Here is a 15,907-nt window from a genome sequence, read left to right as displayed (position 1 = left end):
ATTCATGGGATGTGGGTGACACTGGCAAAGTTGCATTTATTGCCCATCATAATTGCCCTGAGGATGTGGTGGGTCATCATTTTGAATTGTTGCAGTCCTTATTATGGTGCTCCCAAGATGGTTTTAAATAGGGAATTCCAGGATATTGACCCAGCAATGATGAAGGTACAGTGATGTATATCAAAGTCAGGATGGCGTGTGACTTGGAGGGGAACCCAGAGGAGCTGGTATTACCACGATATTGCTGCTCTGCTCAGTCTCATTGTAGAGGTCACAGAGGATGGTGTTATCGAAGTAAGTTTGGCAAGTTGCTTCCGTGTATCCTATAGATAGTATTCTCTGTAGCCATGATGATGTCGAGGGGTTGGATATTGAATGCAATGGCAAAGGTGTGCAGATCAAGCAAACTGCTCTCACCTGAGTGGTGTCAAGTTTCGTGAGAGTTGCGGATATATCCATCCAGGTAAGTAGTGATTATTCCATCACATTCTGGACTTGAGTCCTGTAAATAGTGATGAGGCTTGGAGGGGTCAGGAGATGAGCCACTCATTGCAGAGTACTGAGCTTCTACCCTGTCTTTTAAGCCATGATATTGAGAAGGCTGGTCCAGTTAAGCTTCCGGTCAGAGGTGACTGTAAAGATGTTGATGGTGGAGGACTTGGCGGTGGTGGTGCCGTTGAAGGTTGGGGGAGATGGCTGGGCTTTCTCTTTGAGACGGTCATTGTTTAGCACTTGTATGAATCAAATGTCACCCACCACTTGTCAGATCAAGCCTGAATGGTGTCTAATGGCTGCTGTAGGCTAGTTTGGGCTGATTCAATATCAGAGAAGTTTTGAATGGAACTGAGCACAAGAATCATCACCAAACCGTGCACCCCATACCTTATGATGGAGGGTAGGTCATTGGTAGCATTTTTAAGGACACTTTCCATTGTTTGCTGATGATTGGGAGGCAGCTGATAGGATGGTAAGTGGTTGAGTTAGATTTATCCTCCATAAACTTGAGCTCATCCAAAACTCTACTGCCCGTATCCTAATTCGCACCAAGCCCCGTTCATCCATCACCCCCATGTTCGTTGACCTACATTGGCTCCCCGTCTGGCAACGCCTCGATTTTAAAATTCTCATCCTTGTTTTCAAATCCCTTCATATCTCTCTAACCTCCTTCAACCCTCAGATCTCTGTGCTCCTCCAATTCTGGCCATGTCTTCAGCTACCTAGGCCCTAAGCTCTGGAATTCCTTGCTTTTGACAAGGTCCCACATGGCAGACTGGTCAAAAAGTACAAGAACCATGGGACCCAAGGGAAAGTAGCAAATTGGATCCAAAATTGGCTCAGTGGCAGGAAGCAAAGAGTAGTGGTCGACGGGTGTTTTTGTGTCTGGAAGAATGTTTCCAGTGGGGTTCTGCAGGGCTCAATACTAGGTCCCTTGCTGTTTTGAATATATATATTAATGATTTGGACTTAAATGTGGGGTGCATCATTAAGAAGTTTGCAGATGATACAAAAATTGGCCGTGTGGTTGATAGCGAGGAGGAAAGCTGTGGACTGCAGGAAGATATCAATGGACTGGTCAGGTGGGCAGAAAAGTGGCAAATGGAATTCAATCCAGAGAAATGTGAGGTAATGCATTTGGGGAGGGCAAACAAGGCATGGGAATACACAATAAATGGGAGGATATGGAGAAGTGTAGAGGCAGTGAGGGACCTTGGAGCGCATGTCCACAGATCCCTGAAAGTTTCAGGCCAAGTAGATAAGGTGGTTAAGGAGGCATACGAGATACTTTCCTTTATTAGCCGAGGCATAGAGTATAAGAGCAGGGAGGTTATGCTGGAATTATATAAAACACTGGTTAGGCCACAGCTTGAGAACTGTGTACAGTTCTGGTCACCACATTACAGGAAAATGTGATTGCCCCAGAAGGTACTGAGGAGATTTACGAGAATTTTGCCAGGACTGGAGAATTTTAGCTATGAGGAAAGATTGGCTGGGGTTGTTTTCCTTTAGAACAGAGGAGGCTGAGAGTTGATTTGATTGAGGTGTACAAAATTATGAGGAGCCTAGATAGAGTGGATAGGGAGGACCTATTTCCCTTAGCAGAGGGGTCAATAACCAAGGGACGTAGATTGAAAGTGATTGGTAGAAGGATTAGAGGGGAGCTGAGGAGAAATTTGTTCACCCAGAGGGTGGTGGGGGCCTGGAACTCACTGCCTGAAAGGATGGTAGACGCAGAAATCCTCAACTCGTTTAAAAAGTACCTGCATGTGCACCAGAAGTGCCGTAACCTACATGGCTATGGACCAAGTGCTGGAAAGTGGGATTATGCTACCTTGCTCATTTTCGGCTGGCGCGGACACGATGGGCTGAATGGCCGCCTCCTGTGCCGTAAATTTTCCACCAATCCCTCCCTAAGCCTCTCTACCTTGCTCTCCTCCTTTAAGATGCTCCTTAAAACCTACCTCTTTGACAAAGCTTTTGGTCACCTGTCCTAATATCTCCTTATGTAGCTCATTGTCAAATTTAGTATGATAACGCTCCTGTGAAGCACTTTGGGACATTTTACTACATTAAAGGCGCTATAGAAATTCAAAGTAGTTGTTTTTTTGGCTAGGACATACCAAGATAATCTTCCACATTGTTTAGTAGATGCCGGTGTCATAGCTGTGCTGCAGCAGCTTGGCGAGGGGAGTGCATAGCTCTGGCAAACAGGTCTTCAGCACTACAGACAAGTTATCGGGGACATAACCTTTGCTGTGGCGAGTGCACTCAGCCAGTTCTTAATGTCGTGTGGAGTGAATTGAATTGATCTGACACCAACATCTATCTTGACGAGGACCTCAGGCAGACACCAAGTAGGGTCGGCCTCTTGTTACTTTTGGCTGAAAATACTTCCAAACACATCAAGCTTGTCTTGTGCATGCGCACATACTTGGCTATACCGTGGTTGAGGATAGAGATGTTCCTAAAGGTGCTGCCTCTTGTCAGTTGCTTTGTTGTTGACTCTTGACTGGATGTGGTAGGGCTTACAGCACTTTGCTCTGATCTGTTGGTTGTGGGACCGTTTAGCTCCATCTATAGCCTGCTGCTTTTGGTAGCCCTGTGTAGTAGCTTCACTAGGTTGGTTCCTCATTCTGAGGTATGTCTGGTGCTGCTCCAGGCATGCCCTTTGACACTTCCAATTGAACCAGTCTTGATGGTGATCAGTGAGCGAGTGACGTGCAGGGCCAAGAAGTTGCAGATTGTGGTATAACCTCAATACAATACAACATAGAGGAGTAATGATTTGTCATTGCGGGAGGGGTTGGTTGTGATCAAGAGGTTTCCTTGACCTTGTTTTACCTAAACCCGTGAGCCTTAAGGAAGTATGGAGTCAATGTTGACATTCCCTGGGGTCACTGCTACATGGTCATTCTCTCTCTTTTTTCTTTTCATGCTTCGTAGTCTGTCCTACCCCCACATTTCCCTGAAGGCTGTGATTGGAATATTGGTCAACCTCCCGAATTTCACCCAAGTGCTGTATGGTAGCCTTGAGAGTGTGTTGGCAGCCATCACAGCCAAACTGATTCTGTCTTCACATGGCAAATGCATTTCCAGGATGGGTCAGCCGTCTGAGTCAAGGGTGCTGAAGCCATTATAGTACCTCTGCCCTGGCTGAGATCAAGGATAGAACTTGGAATGTTTAAGTGCAAAACCCACATTTGGGCAGATCAACTCATGGATGATTCTATTGGCCAGTTGGTTATATTAATACTCGCACCTGTAGAGATGGTTACCATCAGAGATGGCGTTGCTTCATTTACGTAACCGTACTGTTGCTGAAAGACAGGTTGCCACTATAAATGCAGCACTGGACTAGCTGTGATCTGCCTTTGTGGAGATGTGAAGAAATATTTGCTGTTTAACTAATTTGATTGCGTTTCTTTCAGTCTGTGAATAATTTGCTGGGTGCCTGTGATTTTGTTTTTGTCCATGGTAAACTAGTTTATTGACACTATCAGTAGCTGTTTCAACGTATTTTGATTTTATAGAATTGTACTGCACAGGAGGAGGCCATTCGGCCCTTCGTGCTTGTGCCTGAACTTTGAAGAGGTATCCAATTAGTCCCACTCCCCTGCTCTTTTCCCCCAAAGCCCAGCAAATTCTTTCCTTTTCAAGTATTTATTCAATTCCCTTTTGAAAGTTACTATTGAATCTGCTTCCACCATCCTTTTAGGCAGTGCATTCCAGATCATAACTCGGTGTTTTTAAAAAAAAATTCTCCATCTCCCCCCGGTTCTTTTGCCTTTTAAGGACACCTTAAATCTGTGTCCTCTGGTTACTGACCCTATGTACTTTATCAGTTTTTCCCTATGTACTCTAACAAAACCCCATATAATTTTGAACACATCTATTAAATTGCCCCATAACCTTCTGCTCTAAGAAGAGCAATCCCAGCCTCTCTAGTCTCTCCACATAACCAAAGTGCCTTATCCCTGGTACCATTCAAGTAAATCTCTTACGCATCCTCGCTAAGGCCTTGACATCCTTCCTAAAGTGTGGTGCCCAGAATTGGGGAAACTACTCCAGCTGAGGCCTAACTTGTGATTTATAAAGATTTAGCATCACCTCCTTGCTTTTGTACTCTATGCCTCTATTTATAAAGCCAAGGATCCCATTTGCTTTTTTAACAGCCGTCTCAACTTATCCTGCCTTCAAAGATTTCTGCACGTAAACACCCAAGTCTCTGTTCCTGCACCTCCTTTAAAATTGTACTATTTAGTTTATATTGCCTCGCCTCATTCATCCTACCAAAATGTATAATTTTACACTTCTGTGTGTTAAAGTTGATCTGCCATGTGCCTTCCCATTTCACCAGTCTGTGCCCTCCTGAAGTCCTACTATCCTCATTGTTTACTACATTTCCAAATTTCATGTTATCTGTAAACTTTGAAATTATGCCCTCTATACCCAAGTCCAGGTCATTAATATATATCAAAAAGAGCAGTGGTGCTAATAACCAACAGCTGGAGAGCACCAGTGTGAGAAACAACGATTCACCACTACTTTGCTTTCTGTCCCTTAGCCACTTTCATATCCACGCTGCCACTGCCCCTTTAATCCCATGGGCATCAATTTTGCTAACCAGTCTATTATGTGGCACTTTATCAAACGCCTTTTGAAAGTCCATTTACATAACATCAACTGCACCACCCGTATCAACCCTCTCCGTTACTTCATCAAAGAACTCATTCCCTTTTTGATTTTTAAAAAAATTATAAAACAAAGCGATACAGGCTCAGCACTTTGAGAGAAGGTATGAAAATTGATATTTTGGGTTTGGTAGGGGTTGCATTCTTATAAATGAATGCTATCTTGGTTAGAAAAATATTACTCCCAAGGTAGAGATAACAAATTAGCCACTTTAGCAAAGAAGATGGAGACTGAGTTGAGAAATTTATTGATCTGTCCTTCTATTTCTTTAGTTCTGTCACTTTACTTTCCATACAAACTTTGTTTCTGGAAATGCTTTAATAGTTGCAGTTTTTTAAGGGTAGCAGAGAGAGGTTTTAGAGGTTTGAAACTAGGCTTGTGTGCAAACCACTTTGAATATTTTCCAAATTAAGTTTTAGTTCTTTCAATTATATTCCTGTCTTTTTAAAAATTCCCACATACTGAAGAATTCAATTTCAATACAGATCTTTGGAGTGAGTAAAAATAGTTAATTTCTTCATTGTCCCCTTTTAAATATATGTATTCGAAGTGCTGAGGCAATTGGGCGATTAAATGTATAAAATTGCATTAAAGTACAAATATCATGATTCGAGCTGCAAACTGGATACTGTTTAATAATTTGTGTGAAGTACTTAGAATCATAGAATCTTACAGCACAGAAGGCGGCCATTCGGCCAGTAGTGCCAGCTCTTTGAAAGAGCTGTCCAATTTAGTCGCACACTGCAGCTTTTTCCCATAACCCTGCAACTTAATCCTCTTCAAGTACATGTCCAATCGCCGTTTGAAAGTTCCTATGGAATCTGCCCCACTACCCTTTCAGGTAGGTGCGTTACAGATCTTAACAACCTGCTGAAAAAATTTCTCCTCATTTTCCCCCTCGTTATTTTGCCAATTATTTTAAATCTATGATCTCTGGCCACCGACCCACTTGCCAGAGGAGACACTTTCTCCCTATTCTATCAAAACCCCTCATTATTTTGATCAACTCTATTAAGTCATCCCTGCTCTAAGGAGGACAATCCTAGCTTCTCCAATCTCTCAACATAACTGAAGTCCCTCATCCCTGATATCATCCTGGTAAACCTCCTCTGTATCCTCTCCAAGGCCTTGGCATCCTTCCTAAAGTGTGGTGCCCAGAATTGTGTACACTACTCCAGCTGAGGCCTAACCAGAGATTTGTAAAGATTTAGCATGACTTCCTTGTTTTTCTATTCAATGCTCCTATTTACAAAGCCAAGTATCACATAGGCTTTCTTAACCGTCTTATCAACTTACCCTGGCACCTTCAAAGATTTGTGAATATGCACCCCCTGTTCTTGCATCCCCCCTCAAAATAGTACCATTTAGATTATACTGCCTCTCCATGTTGTTCCCCTCTGTGCATCACTTCATACTTACCAGCATTAAATTGCATCTGCCATATGTCTGCCCATCTCACCAGTCTGTGTATGTCCTTCTGAAGTCTGCTACTATCTTCCTCGCTATTTACTACGTTGCCAAGTTTTGTATCATCTGCAAACTTTGAAATTGTACTCCCTATATCCAAGTCCAGGTCATTTATATACAACAGGAAAAGCAATGGTCCTAATACTGATCCCTGGGGGACCCCACTGCATACTTCGCTAGTCAGAAAAACATCAGTTCACCGCTACTCTGTGCCACCTATCCATTGGCCAATTACATTCCCAAGTTACCACCGAGCCTTTAATCCCATGTGCTTCTATTTTCCGAATAAGTCTGTTATGTGGTACTTTATAAAATGCCATTTGAAAGTCCATTGATACAACATCTACTGCATTACCTTCTTCAACCGTAATTGTTATGTGCACAAATCTTTGAAGGTGGCAGGGCAGATTGAAAAAGCAGTTAAAGCATACCGGATCCTGGGCTTTATAACTGGAGGCATAGAGTACAAAAGCAAGTTATGATGAACCTTTATAAAACACTGGTTCGGCTACAACTGGAGTATTGTGTCCAGTTCTGGGCACCGCACTTTCGGAAGGATGTGAAGGCCTTAGGGAGGGTGCAGAAGAGATTTACTAGAATGGTCCCAGGGATGAATGACTTCAGTAACGTGGATAGACTGGAGCAGCTGGTTGCTCCCCTTAGAGCAAAGAAAGTTAAGAGGTGATTTGATAGACGTATTCAAAATCATGAAGGGTCTAGACAAAGTAGATAGAGAGAAACTGTTCCCATTGGTGGAAGGGTCAAGAACCAGAGGACATGGATTTAAGGTGATTGGCAAAAGAACCAAAGGCGACATGAGGAAAAACCTTTTTTTTTTACAGTGTGTGGTTAAGATCTGGAATACACTGCCTGAGGGGGTAGTGGAGGCAGACTCAATTGTGGCTTTCAAAAGGGAATTGGATAGGTACTTGAAGGGAAAAAAATTGCAGGGCTACAGGGAAAGGGCGGGGTAGTGGGACTTGCTGGATTGCCCTTGCAGAGAGCCGACATGGACTCGATGGGCTGAATCGTTACAGCACGGAAGGAGGCCATTCTATCATTCTAACCCTCTTTGATACTTCATCAAAGAAATTAACTCTTATTTTGAAGTATTTTTATATCAACATTCCAATGCAAAAGACATTAAGTTGGAAAGTCTAGGTCTTATGATTCAAATTTATCCTATGCCTGTTATTGTCACAGTATTAGAAACAAATGTTGAGCCTAAAGTATTTTTCAAAACCATATTACATTTCAGGGTTTTGTTCTACATACATAAAATTACATAGAATGTACAGCACAGAAACAGGCCATTCAGCCCAAGAAGTCCATGCCGGTGTTTATGCTCCACATGAGCCTCCTCCCACCCTTCATCTAACCCCATCAACATATCCTTCTACTTCGCTCTTCTTTGTGTTTATCTAGCTTCTCCTTAAATGCATCTATGCTAGTCGCCTCAACTACTTGTGGTAGCGAGTTCCACATTCTGACCACTTTCTGGGTAAAGAAGTTTCTCCTGAATTCCCTGTTCTGTTAATTTCTGTTCCCTTTAAATGGATGTTTATTGACAGCTGCTCATTTTTTGTTTTAAATTAGTCTTTTTTTGTATTCAATTTGACAGCAAAGTGCATTCTTTTTAAAATCCCCCTCTACCTTCAATAGTCATCTTGAACCAATAAAGTGGAGTAAGCTAGCTGCTCCACATTGACCATCAGCTGGGCTGTTTCCTCCTGATTTTTATCATTTTGATCACTCATGTCTCACCCTGAAGTGGAGTGCTGAGATACACTTAACCTAGTAGCCTGGCCAAGGACCCATTCCATAAACAATAGATTTTGGAAAGTTACTTTTTGATTGGTGAATGGATTTCCGTTTGGGGGGAAAAACTTGGATTAGCTTTGAACAGAAGGGAAATTAATTCTAAAAAGGAATATAATGTATCTTTTTGACAGTTACAAGACTATGCTTAATGGGCTACCGGATACAGTGGTAATGATGGAATAATTGCACTGATACTTTTATGACAGACTAAAGACTAATTTTCCTTAAGCTAGCTGGAGAGACTCAGATCTTCTGCATTGCTGCAAAGGTTACCCATTGGGAATCACCATATTTACAAAGGTTGGGATTCAAACTAAAAATGTTGCATGTTGGAATCCACTGCTAGAACTACAGGGCTACTTATAGTCATTATCTAGCTAGTACGCCATACTTTTGTGATTGTAGTAGACAGTGAGGAGGATAGTAACAGGAGGACATAGGCAGACTGGTGAAATGGGCAGATACATGGCAGATGAAATTTAACGCAGAGAAGTCTGAAGGGATTCATTTTGGTAGGAAGAATGAGGAGAAGCAATATAAACTAAATTATACAATTTTAAAGGGGGTGCAGGAGCAGCGCGACCTGTGCCTGTACGAGGTGGCAGGACAAGTTGAGAAGGGATACGGGATCCTGAGCTTTATTAACAGAGGCATAGAGTACAAAAGCAAGGAAGTTATGCTAAACCTTTATAAAACACTGGATAGGCCCCAGCTGGAGTATTGTGGCCAATTCTAGGCACCATACTTTAGGAAATATGTCAAGGCCTTAGGAGAGGGTGCAGAAGAGATTTACTAGAATGGTGCCAGGGATGAAAGACTTCAGTTACTTCAGAGACTAGAGAAACTGGGATTGTTCTCCTTAGAACAGAGAAGATTAAGGGGAGATTTGATAGAGGTGTTATGAAAATCATGAAGGGGTTCGACACAGGAAATAAGGCGAAACTGTTTCCAGCGGCAGAAGGGTCGGTAACCAGAGGACACCGATTTAAACTAAAAGAACCAGAGGCGACACATGGAAAAAAAAATGTTTACGCAACTTTGAAAAGGGAATTGGATAAATACTTGAAGGGGAAAATTTTGCATGGCAATGGGGAAAGAGCTGGGGAATGCGACTAATTGGAAAGCTCTTCCAAACAGCCAGCACAGACACCTGGGCCGAATGACCTTCTCCTGTCTATCTGTGGTTCTATGATTGGCAAAAGGCTGTTTCTGTTCAGTTAGCCATTGATTTGGTTAAACATCCCATTGTCGCTAGACGGGGAGGCAAAGTTAAGATGCCACTCTTACTGATTTTGTAAATATCGCTCCTAAGGCATTGAAATGTTGACCGCTCTTCAGCAACACGGTCAAGAAGCTCAGGTGTCAGTAAAGTTTGAATTCTCTCAATTATTTTTTTTATTTTCGCTTTTGTAAATGGACACTTGGCATTTAATAGTGCGAGAAATGTACCATATCTAGTGTTGTCTTCAGAGTCACTGCACACCTACTATCCATGCCAATTTTTTTTTTGTGACCGTTATGGTTTTTACTGGTGGTTTTCCCCATTCTTTAAAACCTATGTTCATTTTATTTTTGTTCGAGATCATTATATCGTGTTGCATTACATTACACTCCTGTCACAAAACACTTTTTGCCAAGTCAGTGTGACCATTGTAATGTGAGATCTATTAATTTTATCAAATTTTTAAATGAGAACTGAGAACACTATAGTGCTGTCCACTATTATTTCCTATGGCCTTGAAGTGGAACACTATCCCAATATATTCAACAACAACTTGCACTTACATAGCACCTTAAACGTAGAAGAAAAAGGTCACTAGCTGCTTCACAGAAACAATCAAACAAATATCAACACTGCGCTGAAGAAGGAGATATCAGAAGGGTGACTAAAAGCTTGGTCAAAGAGGGTTTTTAAGAAAGGTTTTAAAGGAGGAGAGTAAGGTGAAGTGGCAGTGAGATTTAGGGAGAGAATTCCAGAGCCTAGATGGCTGATGGCAAGGCTGTGGGCGAAGGGAGTGGGGGATGTTAGAGTTGGAGGAATGCAGAGTTCTTCGGAGAGTTGTAGGGCTGGAGAAGATTATAGGGAGGGGTGAGGACACAATGGGATTTAAATCTAAGGATGCAACTTTTAAATTGGAGGTGTTAGGGCACTGGAAGCCAACGTAGATCAGTAGAGCACAGAGGCGATGAGTGAATAAGACGGCGAGAGATAGGACACAGACAGCAGAGTTTTGGATGAGCTGAAGCTTATGGAGGGCAGAGGTTAGGAGACTGGCCAGAAGAGTAATGGAATAGTCTAGTCTGGAGATGACGCAGGTATGGATGAGGGTTTCGGTAGAAGATGTGCAGAGGCAAAGATGGACGATGATGTGGAGGTGGGGTCGGAAACTCAGCTTGGGGTCAAATAGGACGCCGTGGTTTCGAAAAAATATCTGTATAATCTTGTGGGCATCAGCTGATCTCTTTGACCCTATAGATATTTGCAACCCATTTCAAAGCTAAGGGGAGCCTTCAAATGGATAAAATAACTAAAAATAGATTGCTTTCTTAGTGGATGGCCAGTTGGCTTTCTATGTTCAGTAAACCAGAAGTTTTTTTTAATATCAGACATACGGTTTCTGGCACAAATTTTTTCAGTTTCCATTACATAGTCTCTTTGAAAAATTGTTATGTGGAGCCTTTATAAATCAAATAGTATCTAGTATCTGATATCAGTTGCATATGTCTTTGAGACTCCCAAGTTAATGTAAATTGAATGTCTTCGAGTTACTTTGCTTATTGTAGTAGGTTGGGCAGTGAGCAAAACTTTACTAATTTAACTTTTCTTCATAATAGAGCATGAAAAAGAAGAACACAAACAAGCAAGCTATGGGCAGATATTTGGGATACATTGTTTCTCGCATGAAGGAGAGGGTAAGTATCTGTTTCAAGAAATAAACGCAATTCCATGGTCTCCAAACTGTAGTGAATCAGCTGTCCATTACTTTGTGCAACCGGTGTTTTTTTCCTTTGATCTTATACCATCAGTGACATTATAAAGTGGGGTAAGAATAACTGCCCTTGACATCAAGGCAGCATTTGACCGAGTGTGGCACCAAGGAGCCCTAGTAAAATTGAAGTCAATGGGAATCGGTGGTGGGGGGGGGGGGGAAACTCTCCAGTGGCCGGAGTCATACCTAGCACAAAAGGAAGATGGTAGTGGTTGTTAGAGGCCAGTTATCTCAGCCACAGGACATTGCTGCAGGAGTTCCTCAGGGCAGTGCCTTAGGCCTAACCATCTTCAGCTGCTTCATCAATGGCCTTCCCTCCATCAGAAATGGGGATGTTCGTTGACTATTGCACAGTGTTCAGTTCCATTCACAACCCCTTAGATAACGAAGCAGTCCGAGCCCGCATGCAGCAAGACCTGGATAACGTCCAGGCTTAGGCTGATAAGTGGTAAGTAACATTTGCACCAGACAAGTGCCAAGCAATGACCATCTCCAACAAGAGAGAATCTAACCACCTCCCCTTGACATTCAACGGCATTACCATTGCCGAATCCCCCACCATCAACATCCTGGGGGTCACCAGAAACTTAACTGGACCAGCACATAAATACTGTGGCTACAAGAAGTGGTCAGAGGCTGGGTATTCTGCGGCGAGTGACTCGCCTCCTGACTCCCCAAAGCCTTTCCACCATCTACAAGGCACAAGTCAGGAGTGTGATAGAATACTCTCCACTTGCCTGGATGAGTGCAGCTCCAACAAAACTGAAGAAGCTCGACACCATCCAGGACAAAGCAGCCCGCTTGATTGGCACCCCATCCACCACCTTAAACATTGACTCCCTCCACCACCGGCGCACAGTGGCTGCAGTGTGTACCATCCACAGGATGCACTGCAGCAACTCGCCAAGGCTTCTTCAACAGCACCTACCAAACCCGCGACCTCTACCACCAGAAGGACAAGGGCAGCAGGCACATGGGAACAACACCCACCTGCATGTTCCCCTCCAAGTCACACACCATCCTGACTTGGAAATATATCGCCGCTGGGTCAAAATCCTGGAGCTCCCTACCTCAGCACTGTGGGAGAACGTTCACCACACAGACTGCAGCGATTCATGAAGACAGCTCACCACCACCTTCTCAAGGGCAATTAGGGATGGTCAATAAATGCTGGCTTTGCCAACGACGCCCACATCCCATGAACAAATTTTTTTTAAAAAATAAGGACTCATGTAAAAATCGAGGACAGGAAAAGGCCACTCAGCTGATGGAAGCTGCCTGTCTCATACTCCTACTCACCCAGTCTAGCATTCAATTGTATTTTGAATGCTACCAGTGTCTTTAATTCCACTCTCTTCCTGCTGGATTTTTCCAAATGTTTATTGTCCTTTTGAATATTTTTTTTCAAATGTTTTAAGTTTACTTTTCATTAATTAGATTAATAAAACATTCTGTTTGAGTACATTGTAATCTTATTTTCCCTAATTTGGACATGAAAAGGGTTTTCTTTGTGGCCCAATATAAAAATGAATTTTTAATCGGCAATCATTCTGCTGCTTTGCCACTTTTTATTTTGTGAAAGTTGCAGAAGCTAAACTGCATCAAAGGTTTAATTTCTTCAAGTGCCACTGCTTTTCCCAGGCACTGTAGGTCTTATTTATTCAAGTGAAATGAAGGAATGAAATAACAAGTTATTTTGTAGTGCATGTTCCATACAAGTGTGACATTCTTTCAGTAGCAATGAATCTATAATGAGGTAAGCAGTGCTGGAGATGGAGGGTCTGCTGGCTCCAACTCACTTCTTGTTACCTCTGTGGGGTTAGTAGTGGTTGCAATTTGAAACTCTATCTTCCAAACCATATAAGCAGGAGATGCCCAAAGCCACAGAGCAGAGGATGGTGAAAAAGTTAGTTATTCTAATGTACAGGGGGTAGAAGTACGAGCAGGGGATGGAATTACTGGTTTCATCGGTTCCTAAAATGGCACCATCAGCTTTTCAATGTTTGGCTTTCAGGAGATCACCTAAATGTAACTTTTGGAACATGACTTGGCCACAGTCATGCATATTGCACTTGTCCTGTGGTTATGAAGCATGAAGTGCTATTTTAAGGGAGTGGGTTCGAGGAGCAGTATGGGCACCAGGATCACGAGCAAAAGAACTTGGAACTTGCCCATTATTTTGTGAAGCATAATGGGAGGGCCTGAGGGCGCCTTTGTCATGACAGTCTATCTCTGTTCAAATCTTTGTCATTGCAGCACTAATCATGAGCACATTGAAAAGAATTTTACACCAGTTTCTCAAACTTAGTGATCTTGAAAGATCAACTAATAAAACAAAAAGTAGTTGTCAGAAAATAGACTAAACAAGCTGAGACTGTGACTAACTTTGTGTGGAATATTGTCTGGTGGGGGGGGGGGGGGAAGCCTTATCCCAGGGGTGATTGGGAGAAATGTTTATCAATGACATTGTAGATATCCTCTGCCAATATAACAATCAATAGCAAAAGGAAATTTTAGATCTGCAGCTGTTTCGTTTTACAGAGCACCGGATCTCTGATCTAAGTAGTGGTATTGAATCACAAATGCATTCACACTAGAGATGGTATATTTAAGTCTCCAATTAACTGAGTCTTGTGTAGAGGGCAAACCTCAACAATGATTTGTGCATATTTTGTTGGATGACTGCACTGTGAAGGAAGAATTGCTTGACACTCATTGAAAAATGAAACCTGGGTTGTATATACCAAGGAAGCCTTTGATGTCTTATTGATCAGAAAGCAAGGTTGCCTTCACAGAAACTTGCTGCTATTGCAATAGTGTTAGGATTAGTAAGCGGGTTAATGAAACTTTGTAAAACTGGTGACAGCTTTCCTAAATTCTGGGCATTTTGTTGCATCATTCTTTGGAGCAGCTGAAGTCAAAGTATCACAGTTTGAAGCACTTCATAAAAATTGTTTTGGAAATTGGGAACTACATTGAAACCAACGCATTGAACCGCAAGCAATTCAAAATTCTGTGATTGAAAATTCAGTGAGGAAAATCTCCCTTTAGACTTCCTGCTTCACTGCACAGTATGCTTTCTAGAGTGATTGTTTGGTTTTTGTTCAACCCTGTGAAAGTATTCATGGAAGAAAAATGCAAAGCATACCCTGAATTAACAGACCTCTGTGCATTTGGATTTGGCCTTTTCTAGCAGACCTGTTGCTACAACTGGACAAATCAAATCTGGACTTGCAAGGAAAGATGTTAGGTGTTAACTGAACTGGGCAATGTGTATTTGCTTTTCTAAACAAGTTTGAACTATTTCAGACTTTGTTGCTGAGAGGTGTACCGGCATACTTCTCAGCCACAATTACGGCTAATGAAATAGGTAATATGACAGATGGTTCACAGAGCTACAAGCATTGCACAATCTTTGGGTTATCAAGCTAAGATTTGTTCAAGGATTTAACAGTTTGGAGTCAATCTGGCTTCTGGTTATGTTCTTGTTGACTCATTCAGTGCTGAGGCAAATTGTTTGAAGAATCCACCGGTTACCAATGAAGAAACTTCTTGGTTGTAAATGAAGAAATGAATAATGTCGGCAGATTAAAACCAGTTCTCAGAGGGAATACTTGAACTTAAAAGACTGCCATGTAAGAAGTACCCATACTTTAAGACCATTGCCCTTCATCAGATTTCTGTTTAGTTCCATTTTCTGTGCAGCCTTTTTTTTAAACCTCTTCAGTATGTAAAATCAAATTACAAATCTGTTTTGAGTGGAACTTATATTGCAGATTTGCTACATTCCCACAGAACCAAGTAAAATGGATTTCCATAAAATATTGAGAAACAAAGCACTTTAAAAGTTGTATTGATTCCTTTCACTGACTATCTTGTGAGCATGTTGTTGTAGTTAGTGAAAATATTAATATTACTAGTAGTGTTTTATTTATCAGACTATACTGGTATTACTATTAGTACCAGGGGTGTTTCAATATACATTAACATAAATGATATATTTTAATTATTGCTGGGATTACTGAAATATTTGGAAACTAATGACCTTCAATTTTAAAAAAATTTAGAATTATGGGTGGAAATTTTGTTAATTACTCAACAAAAAAAGTGGAGTTTTGGCTTTCTACACCAGACATTATCCTTAAGTTCAGTATTACTGCTGGACCTCGTATCCCTAGGAATGGGAGTGTGCCATTACCTGGCCAATATCTATGTAAACATAGTGAGACCCAGTGGGTTGAACAGAGAACCCTTCCCATGCCTGGCTGGAATATATGGCGTGTTGCCATGTGATGTGATCTCACCTTTGGTAGGTGGATGAATATGTTCTCAGACTGCAAGCTATCGATTACTAGATAAATTTATTGATCATCAAAACAGATAAATGAATAGTATCGAACACATACAGATTTACAAGCAATGCAGACTTTGCTATTCTC

The 15,907-nt window shown here is 41.9% G+C and overlaps 1 protein-coding gene across 8 annotated transcripts in view; it reads left to right on the top strand.

Moving 5' to 3' along the window:
- Positions 1-15,907, top strand: part of zmynd11 (zinc finger, MYND-type containing 11) — a 169,752-nt gene that overhangs the window by 96,376 nt on the left and 57,469 nt on the right. For all 8 annotated transcript variants that reach the window (XM_068007899.1, XM_068007873.1, XM_068007908.1 and 5 more), the window contains one exon: positions 11,314-11,391. In XM_068007899.1, coding sequence (XP_067864000.1) covers positions 11,314-11,391 — 78 coding nt within the window. The remainder of the gene's footprint in view (positions 1-11,313; positions 11,392-15,907) is intronic.

The sequence above is a fragment of the Heptranchias perlo genome, chromosome 2, assembly GCF_035084215.1.
Source record: "Heptranchias perlo isolate sHepPer1 chromosome 2, sHepPer1.hap1, whole genome shotgun sequence".
NCBI classification, from domain to species: Eukaryota; Metazoa; Chordata; class Chondrichthyes; order Hexanchiformes; family Hexanchidae; genus Heptranchias; species Heptranchias perlo.
Note: the sequence above shows the minus strand (reverse complement) of the source record. Positions and strands in the feature narration are given on the sequence as shown.